Here is a 20,806-nt window from a genome sequence, read left to right on the forward strand (position 1 = left end):
ATGGGGCCACAGAGGAGCCAATATCAGACGATCAGCATCTCTGTAGCTAGCTTACACAGTAACACAAGCTCACATTTCACAGTAGAACCAGTGGCGAGCGCAGTGAGCCCGCAAGGGGCTTCGTTGCGCTCGCAACCCCCCACCGGCCATCTAACTGCCAGGATCCCAGCATAGGTATTGTGACCGGTGATCTCCTGGCCGCCGGTCACACATACCCAACCCTGTAGAACCTATTATTTGCTGTTTGTTTCTAAACTATAACAATTGTTATGGGGGTACACACGGAGCGATTTTTGCCTATTTTTTTTTAAGCGTTCTGACTAGATTGCTTAGAAAGTAAGCACAAATCGCTCCGTGTGTACCCCCCATAGCGATAGCATTGCGCGGCTCCGCCGGCTCAGATCATTCAAGCATGCAGGCAGGCTCTAGTTAGATCACCTAGCATGTGCATAAAGACCACTGGTTAGAACAGATCGCTCAGCACACATCGCTGTGTGTATAGCGGTGTATAGCGATGTGTGCCGAGCGTTCTGTACTAATCTAGATCGCTTAGCACACGGCAAAAATCACCCCATGTGTGCCAAGCATTAGAATCTTTTGCAAGTCACTTTTTGCATATTGTTAAAATATGGTTCTCTGTAGATGAGCTGTACTAGGGGATAGATAGATAGATAGATAGATAGATAGATAGATAGATAGATAGATAGATAGATAGATAGATAGATAGATAGATAGATAGATAGATAGATAGTGTTTGGTGGGAAATGGCTGAAAATGGGTCTGTTTTGGGGGATTTTGCTTTGCCTGCCTAGGGCAGGTGAAACAAATCCCCGATATGCCGCGTCTCGTGGCGGCTTATCGGGGCTAATTGAATAGCCCCCGGCAAGACAATTACCCGCAATCAATGATTATGGGTAATTGAATATACCCCTAAGTCAGAGAATGCCCGTACTCACGGACTAAACAGGATGTTTAGGCGCGAGAACAGGCATTCTCTGTCTAAAGTGCCCGCCACGATGCTGTTTTGTCCGAGCTGCGGCACAAAACAGCATCACAGACCTAAGCTTTGTCGCATTTCTGCTCGCAACCCCAGAGGGGTATAAACATGTGGGCATTATACACAGGTGCAGCAGTATATACATGTGGGTATTATACACAGGTGCAGCAGTATATACACATGTGGGTATTATACACAGGTGCAGCAGTATATACACATGTGGGTATTATACACAGGTGCAGCAGTATATACACATGTGGGTATTATACACACGTGCAGCAGTATATACACATGTGGGTATTATACACAAGTGCAGCAGTATATACACATGTGGGTATTATACACAAGTGCAGCAGTATATACATGTGGGCATTATACACAGGTGCAGCAGTATATACATGTGGGCATTATACACAGGTGCAGCAGTATATACATGTGGGCATTGGCCCTCATTCCGAGTTGTTCGCTCGTTCTTTTTCATCGCATCGCAGTGAAAATCCGCTTAGTACGCATGCGCAAAGTTCGCACTGCGACTGCGCCAAGTAACTTTACTATGAAGAAAGTATTTTTACTCACGGCTTTTTCTTCGCTCCGGCGATCGTAATGTGATTGACAGGAAATGGGTGTTACTGGGCGGAAACACGGCGTTTCAGGGGCGTGTGGCTGAAAACGCTACCGTTTCCGGAAAAAACGCAGGAGTGGCCGGAGAAACGGTGGGAGTGCCTGGGCGAACGCTGGGTGTGTTTGTGACGTCAACCAGGAACGACAAGCACTGAAATGATCGCACAGGCAGAGTAAGTCTGGAGCTACTCAGAAACTGCTAAGTAGTTAGTAATCGCAATATTGCGAATACATCGGTCGCAATTTTAAGAAGCTAAGATTCACTCCCAGTAGGCGGCGGCTTAGCGTGTGTAACTCTGCTAAATTCGCCTTGCGACCGATCAACTCGGAATGAGGGCCATTATACACAGGTGCAGCAGTATACATATGTGGGCATTATACACAGGTGCATCAGTATATACATGTGGGCATTATACACAGGTGCATCAGTATATACATGTGGGCATTATACACAGGTGCATCAGTATATACATGTGGACATTAGACACAGGTGCAGCAGTATATACACATGTGGACATTATACACAGGTGCAGCAGTATATACATGTGGGCATTAGACACAGGTGCAGCAGTATATACATGTGGACATTATACACAGGTGCAGCAGTATATACACATGTGGACATTATACACAGGTGCAGCAGTATATACTGCTGGAAATTTGGCGAGATTTGGTCAGAGATGAGCGGAAAAGGAGGCACTGCCTCACCTGCCATAGACTGTTTGCTCCAGAGTTTTGACTATAAAAATGATTAGAATACAAAGAAGATATTTCTAATAAATTCTTTGTATTTTTCATATACTTCATATAGTAAAAACTCTGGCATATAGGTTAGTATGACAGGAGAGGCTCTGTCTCACCTCACCGCACATCACAGATAGATAGATAGATAGATAGATAGATAGATAGATAGATAGATAGATAGATAGATAGATAGATAGATAGATAGATAGATAGATAGATAGATAGATAGATAGATAGATAGATAGATAGATAGATAGATAGATAGATAGATAGATAGATAGATAGAGACAAACACCATACAATTCTTTTCATGCTATTCATCTCTTTAAACATCTCAGACAACACTATAAAGGCAGATATGTTGCTGTAAAGCTGACCTTTCCTATCTAAGAATCAGAAGATCAGACTCTCCTTCCCAGCTTACTGCACAAAACCATTTTAAATTGCAGCTTTATAAACAGTTTTCCAAGCGCATGTTAAATCAAAGGAAAGCATCTCATTAATTTTAATAGCCTATTTATTTAAACAAACACTAACTGACCTGCAAATATGATAAAAAGGTCAAATTAAAAAAAAAAAACCACTTAAACATAGGATAAACCACTGGCATATACATTAAAGAAGGCAGCCTTAATAGGATTAAGTTGAATGGATTAACTAATCAACATAATTAAAGCCCTGCAGCTGTAATAAAATGCCACCAAAGAGTAGAAAAACAGTATAGACATAATAGGTATCCATTTACCACAATTTTTATTCCACATCAACATCACCCAAACATATCGTTACTTTCTAAGCATTTGACAATGCAATAAAATCAATACCAAACCGTGTTAATTCCTGACCGCCAGTCACATAACTACATCCCCTTAAATGACATAAGAAATATTTAGATCAAACGGTAAAACCACATTTATACCAAAAAGTGTATTGAAGGTATCTGCTTATGATTCACCACACTGTATTTAAATACAATGCTTCTGCTTTGTCCCCATGACGTGGGACCTCAAGTTACCTGTGTAACAGCACAAAAGGAACGTTTCTTATATCACTCATTCACACCAAAACCTAGAGCGCAGGAGGGCAAAACCTTTGAATTTTAGGGCTGGTGGATGCACCATAAGATGACCTCTAAATAGTGATTTATTGAGCGCTGTAGAAGACGCTTTGGCGCCATTTCCAAGCTGCATGCAAGTTCTGTGGACGGATCTTGCGGTTTTTCACACTGTGCATGCTCTGTAAGATAACAAACGCAACTGTGGGCATCTTTGAGTAGTTCAGTCATACAAATCTCCACTTGCGGCTGAGTGGTGCAACTGGGCGACAGCAGGCCACCTATAGCAGAATTGTGCCAGGGGCGCGTAGACGGAAGTGCCGGTTGTGCGGACGCAGAGATCCACCTGTTTTCGACATATTTCTTGCCCATAGGGATGGGGCTGTTACAAATTTGCACTGATAGTGATAGCAGCTACTCCCAAAGTGGATGCATGGCAGGGGTGTATAAGTTATAGATGCAGCTAACTGAATACAGGCAGAGATCCGCATTTATTTCCAGGCACGCAATAAAGCCACATCTGCAGCCAACTTAACACTCTGAATCAGCCACATTGGGGTCGATTCAATTCACAGACAGTTGAATAGCACCGGGAATTAGATCCCGGCACTATTCAATACAGCGCCAAGTGACACTCAATTGTCGAAAATTCTTCTCTACCCCCGGGGGATGAGAGGGGAAATCTGATAAAAGTGCTGCCGCGCGGCCAGCGCAAGGCTGATTCTGTCGGGAATCAGCATGGCGGTGGGTAGTAAAGTCGGAGAATGCCCGTTCTCCCGACAAATCAACCTGTTAAGTCCGGGGGGCATTCACTGACTTAACTTGAGCTGAATTGAATAGCGACGGGAGCTAATTCCCGGCGCTATTCAACTGTCTGTGAATTTGAATTGACCCCTTTGTCTACACTCACTACACCCTGGACTGACTGACAATAGAGCACGCTACATATACAGCCAGTACAGGGTGAAAAGACTAAAAACAAAGCATTCCTCTGGGTGGCCAACATATCCCTATAATGAGGTCATCTTTGGCAGGGCAGAACAAAAGTACCATGGGCGCATTACACTGCCAGCCAAGTAAATTGGGAGATTGTTTGGTAGTGTTTGGGCATTGGAGGCATGTTAAGCAGATTTTACAGAACTGTAATTGCTCTGCGCTTTCAATGTTAAAACACAGATGAAAGTAAAAGAGTGCATGCAGTTTTTTACTCCACTGTTCAAGCATTACTCTTACAGGGGTCAGAAACTAATGCTAGCATTGCAGTAGTATAATTGGCAAGTGGCGACTGCCAGCAGCGGGGCATACAGTGCCATAGATGTACGCTGATCACAAATGATCCCGCTACTCTCTCTTCAGCTAGGCACACCCCCTGCTTGTAAGTCCCAAAAAATCTGCGATAAATGTTGTAGTGCAGCTAAAACTTTCCATTGCCTTTATTACATTGGGGTAAAAAAAAAAAAATTCTGCCCATAATCACCTACGTGTGGACGAGTACTAAATACATATTAAAACTTGGAGACATAGGGGGGAATGAATCAAACCTTCTAAATTATGGGTCTTCAACCTGCGGCTCTCCAGTTGCTGTGGAATTACACATCCATGCATGCCCTGCCTCCGTTTTAGTATGCCTTAATAGCAATACTGTGGCAGGGCATGCTGGGATGTGTAGTTCCACAGCAGCTGGAGGGCCGCAGATGGAAGACCCATGTTCTAAATGGTGGAGATGTGGCCACCAATAAGCTCCTAGCTAGCATTCATCAACTATAGACTATACAATTATAGGTAGCAGCTGACTGGTTGCTATGGGCAACTTCTCCACTCTTTAGAAGGTTTGATACATCCCCCATAGATTGCTGTGATTTCCTTTCTTGCTCAGAATTATGAACCTGCTATAAGCTAAGCACCTCACATTGCAATCACCAAGCTAGGCATTTAGCTGCACAGACACTGCATTCCCCCATCCAACACAAGGTAGGAGGCCACGAATATCCCAGGCAGATACTGCAAGCTCTCACTAATACACTGATCATACATTAGTAGAAACTATGACATAGGGATTTCACAGCACTGCAATCTTTTCTTTCTGCCAACAAAGATTTTGCCCATTATCTCCAAAAGGGACTTTGGGCCTAATTCAGACTTGATTGTAGCAGCAAATTTGTTAGCAGTTGGGCAAAACCATGTGCGCTGCAGGGGGGCAGATTTATATAATGTGCAGAGAGAGTTAGATTTGGGTGAGGTGTGCTAAAACTGAAATCTAAATTGCAGTGTAAAACTAAAGCAGCCAGTATTTACCCTGCACAGAAACAATATAACCCATCCAAATGCACATTACATCTGCCCCCCCCCCCCCCCCCCCCACCACCACCGCAGTGCACATGGTATTGCCTATCTGATAACAAATTTGCTGCTACGATCAGGTCTGAATTAGGCCATTTGCTCTGGCAGAAAACACAGATCAACAGATCGGCAAAGCAGGACTTCACATTACACCAACCGCAAAGCATCGACCAAGCTTTACCAACAGATGATAAGAAAGACATGGGGGTACATTTACTAAGATGGGAGTTCTATTTAAGATGGGATGTTGCCCATAGCAACCAATCAGATTTTACTTCTCATTTATCTAGCACCTTCTAGAAGATAATACCTGGAATCTGATTGCTGTGAGCAACATCCCATCTTAAATAGAACTCCCATCTTAGTAAATATACCCCATGGAGAGATACAGATAAAAGAATCAACATTATTGTAGATTCGGAATAAAAGTATTAGGGCTACAGGGATAGGGGGTCTCAGATCTGCTAGTCGGAAGAAACTTGCATAAGGGTAACATATAACATATTACTGTACATGTGGAGCAGAGGTTGGGCCAGTAACATTGCTACGTTGACTAACAGGTATGGCATTTTTCAGCTCAAGTAACCATTTTAATAATGAAGGCACTTCCTTTACCATGCAGACAGGAGTGCTTCAGGCACCATTCCATCCTTAATTGTATTTTTTTTGTGTAGATATGGAACATAATATTATAGCACAAAAAAAGATCCTACAAACAAGGAGGCAATGTTTGGTTACCTCCCATTGCCTTTCAGAGACTTCATGTATTAAAAAAAAAAAAAAAAAAACATAGATGGTATTTTAAATTGCTGAACTGATACACAGCTGGGTCCTGCACTACACCCTGCAGCAGCAGGCTAGTAAAATTATATTTGAATGTGATTTGCACATACCGACAGAGCTAAAGCTATTTTCTTTCCCACACTTCATCAAACAACTCAACTTTCCAACTATTTCACAGCCAAAAACGACACAGTAAATCCTCAGTCATTATATCATTTACCCTCCCAAAAAATAAATATATATATATATATATATATATATATAAACCATATCATTTTATTCACTGAAGCCGCAAACAATTTGGAGCCAGTACTGAGCTTTCAAGGAAGTATAAAGGCACAGAGAGTTTATTCTATCTAGATTCTTGATGAACATATACTCTGGCAGTTCACTTCTGACTGCCCTTCAATGTGTAAGGAAACACCAGTGGCAAACAGGAATACATTTAGCAACAAGAACAACACAGGCTGGAATTTCTCAGACTCATGCATCCCCACTGTGTTGACAAAAAGATTAATACAACTACAGTAAACCTATTTTCATTTGAGACATTGCTTTATTTCCATTGTAATCTAGTTTGTCTGCAAAACATGATTGCAACATGACAGTGTACACATACAAAAAAAAAATCTCATTATTATTCTCCAGTTTTGCTTTGCATTTAAATGTACTTAGAGATGAGGCTCAATTCAGAATTATACATATTGAGGTGGTCATTTGCAGCTAAATAATTTGCTTTAAAAAAAAAAAAAAAAAAACACACAACACTTACCCATAATCCACCAAATTGATTTCTGAATGGAAATGGGTAAGCACATTCCCTTTTTCATGTATATTTTTCAGCAAAAAAAGAGCATGGTTGTAGAAACAAGCATTCACAATATGAAAGGTTTCCACTAGGCTGCAAAAAATACGAGCTTGTTAGATAGAGATGAACACTTATCATTACATGCAGATATGTTTTTTTTGGATTGTAAGCCCGTATTGGAGACATGGTGGCAGCATAAAGAACTTAAATTTCCTGAATAGTTCTCTGAATCCAGGTGCACTCGTTTCCTATTAACCTTTCAGCTGCCAGGGAGGCTCGCAGTGCAACACATCTGCAAGTCCCCCCATCCTAGTAGCAAAAGGGTTCAAGGATGATGTGGATTTAATTTGATATTATGATATCAGGTTATAGATTCGTTGGAATATTCTCAAATTGCACTTAAGTCTTGTGGAATGCTTAATTTACGCTAAACAATGCAACTGGATATTTGTGTTTACAATGACGTGGTGGCTTCTGCCTAAAGCACAGGGGAAAACCAGGAACTCCAACCATTGTAAACCAGGGAGAATCTCAGGCACATGCTTATATTCACCATTTAGGGGGACATGTAGTAAGCAGTGATAAAAGTGAAGAAGTGAGCCAGCGGAGAAGTTGCCCATGGCAACCAATCAGCTGCTCTGTATACTTTTATAGTATGCAAATTATAAATGTTACGTCCATACTGATTGGTTGCCATGGTCAACTTCTCCACTGGCTCACTTCTCCACTTTTATCACTGCTTAGTACATGCCCCCTATATCTAGAAAGAAAATGTGAAAGAATACATTAATAGTAGATCTTTTACATATATTGACTATATTCTTATGCCTACACTACAATATATTATTTAAAAAAATAAAATCACTATAAAGTTGGAGGTAGCAACCCTCAGGCAACTTTCATTTTCTTTACTTCCTATTAGAATAAAAATACAAAATATTTATCTTTTTGGCCTTTGGTTTGTATCTATTGTATAGTAAGGCCCACTTCAAAAGCAGTAATATTGTGCATGAAACATTATGCAGCCAACTACCTGTTCATGTGTGCATCAGGCAACTTTTATCTTCTATTGGAAAAACAATTACTTATTGAATAATAGCAGACTGCATACCTGTCTATAATGCTTTTCTAAGGGCTATAAGTGTTTCCACTGGCTTCTGCAAGCAGCCATGTTGATGCAATTTTAAAAAGTAGCTGTCAATTACCATACTTTAATGATTGTCCTTAAAACTTGAAAATGAAAGATATGGTTCACAGTATGAAGTCTCTTTAAATGTTGTTTATCCAGCTTAGACTGTAGTGCAAAGAAAGCATTCCCTATGACAGTTGAACATGCAGATGTTAAAGTCGTTTCCTAGTGTCACCTAGCAAATGCTGTTAGCAGCGGTTATGTGCATAATTGGGAGCCCTCACAGATTGCAATTTGTAATAAACAGTTAATTATAGATGCTACTGTCAAGTGAATGTATAGGCAGCTGTTTTCATTTCTTACATCACATAGTAAATTAAATGTTAAGACTAGTTATACCGAACCAAAAAAAAGAGAAAATTATATATATATGTATGTGTGTATATATATGTGTGTGTGTATATATATATATATATATATATATATATATATATATATATATATATATATATATATATATATATATATATATATATATATATATATATACACACACACATATACATACATATATATATATATATATATATATATATATATATATATATATATATATATATATACACACACATAGAACTAGTTGTGCTGAGAGTATTTTGTGACTTTTTGGGGGGGCGGAGGGGAGGCCTGGCTCATTACAAAATGTATCAATTCTTAATACAGATACGGCTACTAAAAAATAAACATTATATTTCATATCATTTGTGAAAGCCACCTTATTAGTTTTGAGGGTACATATCACATTGCGTCAAAAACAGCCGCTTAGCTCTTTATCTGTGCAAAACAATTGCTTTCTATTAAAAAATATATATATATATATTTAAACTTTAAAACCCTTTATTCTAACATTTTTCATGATATGTTTAGCATGATGGGAAAAAAAATGACAGTGGATTCCACATATAAGAAATTTAGTTCACACCATTGGTATTTTCCTCTTCTAAGAACATTCTACTTATGGTATGACCACCAAGCTAGTAGCACTATACCCCAACTAACGTAAACTGACTCTCCTCTGCGTTGCAACATTGCCCTAAATTCCTTTGCGCATGGAAGTAAAAAAGTATAAGGTAAAAAAGAAAAGTAAATCTCGACTTGGTACTTTTAATCCACTGCAGCCGCACACAAAAAATGAGCTATATATTTTTTAGAATGTATATATTCTTTTTACTTAGGAAAAGTACCTCGTAGTAAATAAAATAAAAAAAAGGCATCAGGAATTACTTATTTTACTCTATGAAATGCTGCAGATTAATGTTAAATCAGAAAGGCTTTACTACGTGGCATGGACGTAGCCTAATGCCAATGTTTATTTTATTTGGGTTGCTTTAAAAACAAAGCCAAAGAACAGGCACCGTAATTCCTGTAACGTAATTCTGTTTAAAAGAATATTGTGCGTGTATGCGTATATCTGTCTGGTCCCAAGGGTGGATGTTCTTACAAGAGGAAGCCACTATATTTCATTATTTAATCAGAAACCTGGCCGGTTTATTTTCTGATTAGGTTTGCATATTTCGATATTCATATCACCGCACTCGTCAATGCATAAATAGCATAAAGTTCCAAAAAAAATAAATTGTCACACATCTGTCTCCAGAGTCTTTAAATTCACACAGTTATACTTAATGGTCTCATTCCCGTTCCCCGTGCTCTGGTCGGACTTGTCCCTGACACAGAGGGACTCCTTAAGCCCTTCCTCCATTTCTAGATACTCTGACTTGTCCTGCAGAGAGGAGGATGCTGAGCTCTTTAGCTTCTTTAGCAGGTTGGTGGGCAAGTACGGGCAGCTAGACCCATTGGGGGCCACCTGTGTCTGTTCATCGTTATCGGTTTCCCGATGGTAGAAATAGTTGAAGTTCGAGACAATGACCGGCACGGGCAGGGCGATCGTCAACACCCCGGCTATGGCGCACAGGGAACCGACAATCTTGCCCCCAACCGTGATGGGTTTCATGTCTCCATACCCTACGGTGGTCATAGTCACCACGGCCCACCAGAAGGCGTCGGGGATGCTGTGGAAGTGGGTGGTGGGCTCGTCTGCCTCAGCAAAGTAGACCGCACTGGAGAAGAGGATGACCCCGATAAAGAGGAAGAAGATGAGCAAGCCCAATTCTCGCATGCTGGCCCTCAGGGTGTGCCCCAGTATCTGCAGCCCCTTGGAGTGTCTGGACAGTTTGAAGATGCGGAAGACCCTTACCAGGCGGATTATCCTCAAGATGGCGAAGGACATGGCCTGCTGCTGTTGTCCAGTACCCTGCGTTGGTGGGTGCGGCTGCTGCTGGGGTGGCGGCTGCTGGTGCCCCAGCTCAGTGCCCAGGGTGATGAAGTAAGGCAGGATGGAGACAATGTCTATGATGTTCATGATGTTCCTGAAGAAGCCAGGCTTGCTGGGGCAGGCAAAGAGCCGCACTGCGAACTCAAAGGAGAACCAGACGATGCAGACCGTCTCCACAATGAAGAAGGGGTCATTGAAGGCGGTGTGGCTACTCTCTGGTGGCCCCAGGGTCCCATTGTAACTCCCACCCAGGGCCTCCTCCCCCGAGCCCAGCGGGGGCAGCAGGCTGTCCTTGTCGTCTCGGAACTCGGGCAGGGTCTCCAGGCAGAAGATGACGATGGAGATGAGGATGACCAGCACAGAGACGATGGCGATACCCCGGGCCGGCCCGGAGCTCTCCGGGTACTCAAAGAGCAGCCACACCTGCCGCTTGAACTCGTTGTCCGGCAGCAGCTTCTCCTCCTCCTTGACGAAGCCCTCGTCCTCCCGGTACTTGAGCAGCGCCTCCTCGCCCAGCTCGTAGAAGCGCACCTCCTCGGAGAAGATGTCCCCGGGCACGTTGACCGGCCGCTTTAGGCGGCCCCCGGACTGGTAGTAGTACAGGATGGCGTCGAAGCTGGGCCGGTTGCGGTCGAAGAAGTACTCGTTGCGGAGCGGGTCGAAGTATCGCATCCTCTTCGCCGCGTCCCCCAGCAGCGTCTCCGGGAACTGCGACAGCGTCTTCAGCTGAGTCTCGAAGCGGAGGCCGGACACGTTGATGACCACCCGCTCGCAGCACTCGTACTCGCTGTATGCCGGGTGGTAGCCGCCCTCCTCTCCGCCGCCACTGCTGCTGCTCCGGTACTGCTGCGGCTCCCCGTCCTCCTCCTCCTCCTCGTCTTCCTCCCGCAGCATCGTCTCCTCAGAGCCGCAGGGAGCCAGCTCCGAGGGGAAGGTGCCTCCGCTTTCTCCTCCTGCTCCTCCTCCGCCGGCGCCTCCGCGGCATTCGTGGCCCGCTGTGCGCTGCCGGCTCCTCCACCTGTTGCAGCCGCTGAGAGGCCAGTACCTGCCGCAGCGCTGCTGCTTCTCCTTTCTCCGTTGCTGCTGCTGCTGCTGCTGTTCCGACTCCTGTGGGGACCGGGGGGCGCGCTGCGCGCTCCCGACTCCACCTCCGCCGCCGCTGCTGCTGTTCCCTTGGGAGGCGGGGGCGCGTCCCGAAGTTTGGTTGGCCACGCCCCCCGAGCAGCCTCCGCCCCCGCCTTCAGCCGCCTGTTGCTGCTGTGCCGCGCGCGTGTGGGCCAGGCGCTCCCGCTCCCGGGCGCGCGCTTGCGCGTACCCGTAGGGCAGGTGGCTGCTGCAGCCGGAGCTGTCTGCGCTCACCATGGCAACCTCCATCCTCGCTCCCTTCCTGTGTCTGTGTGTGCCTCCCTGCTAATGGCAACCTGGCTTCACCGGGGCATGCCACCCGGCCATGGCCGACCCACAGCCATGCAGCAGCAGTCTCTTTCTGAGTCAAAATGTCCTGCAGCAAAGGTCTCTTCCCATGGAGTCACTACAGAAGCTGCCTCCAGTCCAGGCCCCCCCTTCCTTCACCCAGATTGCAGGGAACTCTATGTACAGTAAATATATATATAATGTATATGTGTGCTTGTGTGCAGGGAGAGGGAGTGTGTGCTGAGCAACAGGTGTCACTGCAAGCTGTAACTTCTGCAAAGTGCAGGCACATGGGGTCCACAGTGCACATAGGAGGGGGTGCAATCCACAAGAACACTGGGATCCCCCTCAGCATCCAAACTGCTGCAGCCCCAGCCAAAGAAACTCACTCTAGGTATTGTGTCCTAGAAGCCAGGACCACTTGCCAAACTCCACATGTGCCAGCACTACATCAAATGCAATAAAAACTCCTAGATGTTTAATCCACTGTGAAATTCCACGTGCACCCGGCAGGCTCCAGATCAGAGCCAGGTGTGAGCATTTGTAGCTGAACCAGTTCCATGTGACACTTCCTATATTCTGCTTATTAAGTGCAATCCAGCCCTGAGAGCCACTCTCCAGTCCACCGACGCAGGGGCTGCTTCATTTAACAACAGTCGGTATTATCCTTCCGATAGGAGGTGTGTGGTGACTGGGCCTTGGGACATCTGCATGGGGTAACAGGTGCAGGTAGCTGGGAGCCATCACTTTGCGGCGCTCCTCATGGTGACCAGATCCCCAGCCATCTACTATAAGCAGCAGCAGGGGATGAGGTGCTGTGCAGGGTCACCATGAAAAACACACATTGCAATATACAGCATCTCCCTTCTGCTTCACATCAGGCAGGTTCTTAGTCTGAAACACAGAATAAAATGAGGAGGGGGAAGAGAGAGAGAAAACACTTTACCATAGGCTGAACATAGGCCCTGCTCCACAGACACACACACAGTATCATACTGTACAAAACAATCTCACACCTTCCCTGTGTCATGTACATATTCTCTGGTTGGATTTGAGAAATACTCAGGAGTACAACAACAGCAATTTTCTGTCTAAATAATAATTAACCGTATCATACTGTAAGGCTGCCTGTCCCTGGAGGTGCAGATAATCCTAAATAAAATACACCTGTTTATATTTTCGGTGTATTGTGTCTTATCCAGCAGAGAGCATCCTAGAAAAGCAGATCTTGCGCCACAAATATTATTATTTAAAGTGAATGCTTGTCTGTTATTCTTGCTTCCTAAGTGTTGTTCTTGTCTTTGCAACAGCCACAGGTTTTACTACACCCCCCAGCCCTGGATGGTGGTTTGTACCATGGAAATCACTGGAGGTAATTGTTTTACCAGGGCAGGCTTTAACTGAGCGAAATGTAATAATATATTTTACATTATAGAAGAGAAAACTTCAGCTCGCCTGAGACCTGTGCAGCTAATTAGATGATCCTGGAACACTTCAAAAGGTTAATTCATCCATAAATAAATGCACCATTTATTTCCAGAAGCGTACATGAAGTACTGAGACCTAAATGCTATAAATTGAACACATGTGGCTATCATTTTTTAGCTATATACAAACACACGCATATATATTTATATATATATATTTCACAAAACAGGCTTTCATCATCACCCCCTACCCCCCTTCAGAAGATGTACTTACAGTTTGCTGCTAGCTGTAGGCATCTGTAGTCTAGGGGTTTATGTGTACTGCTTGGTTAGTTAAGACTGATGCTTCTGTTATATTAGATTTGTTTCCCTCTTTTTGGAAGCAGGTTCACTGATTGACAGCTGGACTTGATGGGCACAAGACAGTGATCTTTTGTGCAGACAAGATTTTTTGCATTGTGCATCTTATATTTGGATCTTCATGCACGCCTTTTGTATTTTCCCATGTCCTCATCTGACTGTCATACTGACAAAAGGGATGATGACTGTTGAGAGATTTCTCCCCCAACCAGCATTTAATGCTTTAGCCTGAACCTCTTGTATCAGCTGGACTAATCTACAGCTACCATCCTCAGCAGTATCCAGTAAATTCTCAGAGCCATTGATATTGTCCAAAAGGAAATTGCATCCAGTGATCAGCCCTAAAATCTAAAGGAGCCTCCTATAAATCAGACTGTTATAGGGAACAAGTGCTGTGTGCTCCCTGTAAGTCTCCAATTCCCAATTGTGTTTGTGTATCACTGAAGGACAAACGAGTGAGCCCAGCCTGATTTATTCCCAGGGCTCACAAGCTCCACATCAGCATCTAGTGGAGGAAACCTGGAACTACACTCTGTCTGGAGCTACAATTGATATTCATCCTTGTACAAAGAAATATTAATTATTGAAGCAAATATTTCAAATTTAAATTATGCATACCTCTTCTAATAAAACATATTGCGGAGGACAATGCCAAAAACGTATATTGCACAGATAGGAAACCGTACTGGCTAAAGGAGAGCAAAGAAAGGCAAATTCTAAAGTACAGAGGACTCAGTGTTATCTGTGCTGAGATTTTTTTCCCCCCATCAGAAGAAAAGTAATTCCGTCTCAAGGAACAAAGTTAAATTTTACTAGTCTGTTTTTAGTAAATGTTTACATGGACTGCCACAGTGTCAGCACAATGTATTGTAGCAATATGTGTCTGTTTGTGTATAGATCCAAACAAATGCCCTTATTTACCAATGAGTGATACATTTCACTGAGTGATAAATTGCACCAGCCATTCCGCTCCTAACTGTCATTTTTCAAACCCAGCCTGTGACATGGAAGTTAGGAGTTGATTGGCTGGTGCAATTTAACACTTAAAGTGAAATGTATCACTCATTGATAAATAAGGGCAAAAAATGTTTGTTAATTTCAAATCAAAGTAATGATAAGCAAAAATAAACAGAAAAACTGTCATCAAGCTGGGTACACACCTATAAAGTCATCTTGCAGATCGTATGATTCACAATATCTTGGTGAGATATTGTAAAAGTGTGTATCACGTTAAATCGCCACAAGACAGGATTCGCCTGCTGATTTGGTTTTATGTTCCTTCTAATATTTCTGCGACCCAATAGTAGCACACCTGGAAGCGTGTACACACTGCCAACTATTTAATCCAGTACTTCTGCTGATGCCCTTCCAGTCACAGTCTTTTCAGCAGATGGTTTCAAGTGATGAGGATCACGGATTGTGATGTAGATTGTGTACACGTGGATCTGCATGTTCTTCAGGAGCTTCACTTTTCAGTGAAATTGTAATAGCAATCACATCTCAAGGATGTTTGAAAAATTGTGTACCAAGCTTTATACTTTGTAATAAACGCCGAACTGCGTAGTTTTTTTGTTGTTGGTTGTCAGTAAATAAAATTAATGAAAAAAATAACTGATTTTAATAATTAAAATTTTACATTGTCTGACTTGCACCACACGTTTTGTAGTGTACTACATAAAGTGCCCTTGCGGGCTACTTTATGTAGGAAAAACTTCTTGCACCTTTAAAGAAAGGATGACACAGCATAGGAGTGTGGGAATGTGTCCTGTTTTACAGGACACATTCCAGCTGCAGCAGCCAGAGCGCCTGTGTCCCCTGCGGGACAATGTCTCTGACAGCGCGGGGACAGCTTGTCTGTCCCCAGCGCCTGTCAGTGTGTGGTGGCGGCGGGTGTCCGGTGCAGGGATTACCCTTTTCCCTGCACCGGACCAGAGACTGCGGGGGCATTTGAATGTTGGCGCCCTCCGGGAGCCAATCGCGGCTCCCGGAGCGGCAGCCAATCGTAGAGAGACGCGGCGAGCCAATCGGCGCTCGCCGCGTCATAGGCCCCGCCCCCGGCGTCTGACGTCAGACGCCGGGCGGGAGCCGTTCGGACAGGAGGCCGCGCCGAAGAGCGGCAAAGAGGAGGAGCCCGCGCGCAGGAGGAAGAAGAAGAGGATCGCGTGGAGAAGATCGGAGTGCAAGACTCGTGACGGTGAGTAGCATCCGTGTACGTCTGTCCCTTGTTTGTCCCCGAGCGCCGGAGTTAGGATTGCTCACGGACGTGAGAATCCCTTTCATCACACTACGTGCGAAAGCGCGAGTGTGTGAAAGCTGGGTAGCTGAGGCTTTGTGCCGGTGATGACCATTCACCCAGCCGGTGAAGGTCGCAGCCACCCCTGGGGTATCCCCTGTTCCAGTGGAAGAAGGGTCGATACCCCCTTTAATGTAAACCATTCTCTCCTCAGCTCGGTCGACGGTCAGCTCCAAGAGGGAATCGCCATGTCCGGATCCGACTGAAGAATTCCAGGTCCGTTGAAGGTTCCGGTACCTGAAGGTGAGAGAGAGCGGCGCCTGGTGAGTACAGAGTCTACACCTGCACGGCAGCAGGCACCACCGCAGTCCAACCGCACCTCTCACACTTGGCGTAGTCGGCAGGATCAAAGAGACCGGATCACGGACACGATGTGGAACGCCACCAAGAAGACCTCCCTGCGGACGGCTCCGGAGAAGACTCACCCCCGGACGTGTGCGGACCAGAGCGACTGGGTGACGGTGTCTGGGGCAGACATCCTGAAGATGGTGCAGCGGTCGGTCCAGCGTGAAAAAGAAGAGCGCCGGGAGAAGGGGCGCAAGAAGGCCGCTGTGACGCCCTGCAAGAAATGTCGGCAAACAGGTCACTTTGCCGACGAGTGTACTTGGCGAGAGACGTCCCCAAAGAAGGTGGTCCAGGAAGCGGACCGAAGACGTCAGAAGGGCCAAGCGAAGAAGGAGTCCTGGTGTTTGCTCTGCGGAAACTACGGGCATGAGCACAACAGTTGTCCTTGGGACGAAGAGTTGAGCGAAGACGAGGTTGATTCCTGGTGTGAAAACTGTGGAGATCCCCGACATCGGCTCCTGGAATGTCCATGGACTGAAGACCGGACGGACTACGAGGCCACGGTGAAGCAGCTGACGGAGTCTCGTCAGCAGCTTTGGGACCGGGTGGCTGCAGAGCCTGTGTGTGCGCTCTGCGAGGCGAGAGGACATGCGCTTCCCGATTGTCCGTGGAACGAAGACCGGATGATTGCGGATGGTCGCGCCCAGAGATGGGAGGAGGAAACCAGGGAAATGGAGCGGAAGGCCTTGCTTGAAGTTAGTTCGCAGGTGCCCATTTCCTCTGAGCCGGAACCAACGGGTGAAGATTCCCCAGTGAAGGAGGTGGATCAGGAACCCGTCTTGGAGAAGGTGGCAGTGGCCCTCCCTTGTTGGAAGTGTCGGCGACCAGGACATGCGGCCAGTGAGTGCCCTTGGGAAGATGCCACGGACCTACTCTGTCCCAAGAAAGTGACCCCAGTAAGGCAGAATCCTTTCCCGCATGAGGCGGAGGTGGACGACTGGGAGGTGAAGAGACCACGCTGCGAAGAAAAGCGTGAAGACCCAGTGACTGAGACGTCCGGAATCTCCCCGCGATGGAACCGTCCACGACCAGGACGTGCGGAACAGGAGTGTCCTGGGTACCAAGAGATGCCAGCGGAAGCGAAGGAGTACGCTGAGGAAGTAACGATGCCAGCGGAAGCGCAAGAGTACGCTGAGGAAGCAGAGGTGCCAGCGGAAGCGAAGAAGTACGCTGAGGAGGAAAGTAATACCCCAGTCCAGATATCGGAGGAGGACTCGGACTACGGTGAGCTGTCCGCCGACGAATCCCTCCCAGAACAGATGGAGGACGACTCTGGCATCGGAAGCGCCGACGAGAGTGACTGGCAGGATCGGGTGGAGTCATGCTCCCAGTTGAATGCCCTCCGGAAAGAGGAGGAGATAGTCCTGGAGCAAGAATACCTGCCAGGAGTGCCGAGATGGACCGACGTACGGGGACAGGACTGTGATGCCGTGGGAGGACCCGTTCCAGAGGAAGACACAGGACCTTTGGAGATGCCCCACGAGGAAATTCGACATGTGGTGGCTGTTGCCCGGGAGGAAACGGATGCCCCGGAGGATTCCGCTGTTGGGTGGTGGTCGATACCACACCCGGAAGACAGGGACGAAGCCACAGACGATATCGGAGGCCAAGAGTGGGTGACTGTTGTCCCCGTGGAAGAAGATTCCCCTTGGTGGCCAACGTCAAGCGACCGTGAGGAGATGCCACTCCCCCAGAGGATCCGCCGATGGAGGTCAGGACGCAAGAGGAACCCGGAGCTGGAGGAGGAAGGATGTGGGGTCACAGCTGGTCCAGGCTGGGCCCCCGAATGCACCCTCGCCGGAAGGACCTTGGAATTCCCTGACCCGCGGACGATGGACGCCGTGGAGATCTTTGTAGGGACTACAAAGGAAAAAGGGGGGGGAAATGTGGGAATGTGTCCTGTTTTACAGGACACATTCCAGCTGCAGCAGCCAGAGCGCCTGTGTCCCCTGCGGGACAATGTCTCTGACAGCGCGGGGACAGCTTGTCTGTCCCCAGCGCCTGTCAGTGTGTGGTGGCGGCGGGTGTCCGGTGCAGGGATTACCCTTTTCCCTGCACCGGACCAGAGACTGCGGGGGCATTTGAATGTTGGCGCCCTCCGGGAGCCAATCGCGGCTCCCGGAGCGGCAGCCAATCGTAGAGAGACGCGGCGAGCCAATCGGCGCTCGCCGCGTCATAGGCCCCGCCCCCGGCGTCTGACGTCAGACGCCGGGCGGGAGCCGTTCGGACAGGAGGCCGCGCCGAAGAGCGGCAAAGAGGAGGAGCCCGCGCGCTGGAGGAAGAAGAAGAGGATCGCGTGGAGAAGATCGGAGTGCAAGACTCGTGACGGTGAGTAGCATCCGTGTACGTCTGTCCCTTGTTTGTCCCCGAGCGCCGGAGTTAGGATTGCTCACGGACGTGAGAATCCCTTTCATCACACTACGTGCGAAAGCGCGAGTGTGTGAAAGCTGGGTAGCTGAGGCTTTGTGCCGGTGATGACCATTCACCCAGCCGGTGAAGGTCGCAGCCACCCCTGGGGTATCCCCTGTTCCAGTGGAAGAAGGGTTGATACCCCCTTTAATGTAAACCATTCTCTCCTCAGCTCGGTCGACGGTCAGCTCCAAGAGGGAATCGCCATGTCTGGATCCGACTGAAGAATTCCAGGTCCGTTGAAGGTTCCGGTACCTGAAGGTGAGAGAGAGCGGCGCCTGGTGAGTACAGAGTCTACACCTGCACGGCAGCAGGCACCACCACACGCACCGCACCTCTCACAGGAGTGCCATCAAATTAGCCTTGGAAGGCAGGATCTCTGAACAACCAGTGGCCAAACATTTTAAAGCTAAGGGCCACAATCTGTCTAGTTTAAGATATAAAATGATCGACCACATTCCAGAGAGTCGTAGGGGTGGAGACCGCAATAAAGCTCTTTTGCGGTGTGAAACTAGATGGATCCATTTTTTAAATACCATTGCTCCACATGGTTTAAATGAAATGTTATCATTTTAGAGCTTTCTCTTTTAGAGCCGTGTAGTGATTCTCAGTTGTAGTGAGGAGCTGCAACAGTATCAATACTATGTACTTAATTGTTTCAGATTATGACTGTAACTATTATGTTATACTGGACGAGTCTTGAACATTTACAAGCTCAGTCTATTTGTTATATTTTGACTTTGCCTCTGGAACCTGATATGTTGGTGAAGGGTTAATGTTTTTTGTTTCACTTGAGGTTACGCTCCGGGTGATGTCAGCGGAAATGAACGCGTCAGCGGAAATGAACGCGACTCACACCCGGGACGATTTTCACATGGTGTTATGCTGGTATATAGGTAAGATGGATTTCTTTGTTTATTATGTAAGCCTGATGATGGTTTTTCAATAAAACCGAAACGTTGCTAAGACGGGGTGATGTCCTGTTCATTTGGATGAAGTCCTACGAGTGCCGCTCTGATCCGTAACTATACATGCAATTGCTTTTGCTGGAGAGGGCACCGGGCGTTTGAACTGTTGTATATTGAGGAGTGCCGGGTCTGGAACTGGTTATATATATATATGTATATATATATATATATATATATATATATATATATACAAACACAATAGGCTAGAACCCACAGCACTCATACATCCACGGTGCCAGTGGTATTTGTGACCACACCATTTAAATAAAAAAAATCATACAAATTCAGCACTCACCTAATATTAACACTTCAAAATGTAATTCATCTAAATTCAGGGAATGTTAGTTTCAAAATATTGCAATAGTTTGTTAAGCTGACCAGCCCCTTCACGGCCATTTCCATTTGGTCAGTCCCTACACTGACTTTTCAAAAATCTGAGCACTGCTCTCAGGCAGCTTTTGGATTTTAAATACACAGTATGCTTCTATCGTGGATTTAGGACATGTCTCACTCTTTTAAAGAGACAGGAAACACACCCAAGCATATCAGTTAATTAACACCTGGGGAATTTCTTAACATTTAATTTACATATGCACAACAGGGGTGCAAGAAAAAGTGCGACCACAAAAATTTTATATAACCCACAGCACTCATACATCCGCGGTGCCAGTGGTATTTGTGACCACACCATTTAAATAAATAAAAATCATACAAATTCAGCACTCAAAACATTCAGGGAATGTTAGTTCCAAAAAATTGCAAGTTTGTTAAGCTGGTCAG

General features: G+C 45.9%; 1 protein-coding gene across 1 annotated transcript; it reads right to left on the reverse strand.

Moving 5' to 3' along the window:
- Positions 1-9,355: 9,355 nt before the first annotated feature.
- Positions 9,356-14,464, reverse strand: KCNA4 (potassium voltage-gated channel subfamily A member 4). Its single transcript, XM_063944424.1, has 2 exons — positions 13,926-14,464; positions 9,356-13,118 (listed from the first exon to the last, which is right to left on the reverse strand). Exon 2 carries the CDS (start codon positions 12,183-12,185, stop codon positions 10,116-10,118), a length of 2,070 nt encoding a protein of 689 aa, XP_063800494.1. The 5' UTR covers positions 12,186-13,118; positions 13,926-14,464; the 3' UTR covers positions 9,356-10,115.
- Between the last annotated feature and the right edge of the window lie 6,342 nt (positions 14,465-20,806).

Source organism: Pseudophryne corroboree, chromosome 11, assembly GCF_028390025.1.
Source record: "Pseudophryne corroboree isolate aPseCor3 chromosome 11, aPseCor3.hap2, whole genome shotgun sequence".
Classification (NCBI taxonomy): domain Eukaryota; kingdom Metazoa; phylum Chordata; class Amphibia; order Anura; family Myobatrachidae; genus Pseudophryne; species Pseudophryne corroboree.

Bases quoted from the DNA above. Each gene is read 5' to 3' on its own strand.
- KCNA4 (XM_063944424.1), bottom strand. From the start codon at position 12,185: ATGGAGGTTGCCATGGTGAGCGCAGACAGCTCCGGCTGCAGCAGCCAC.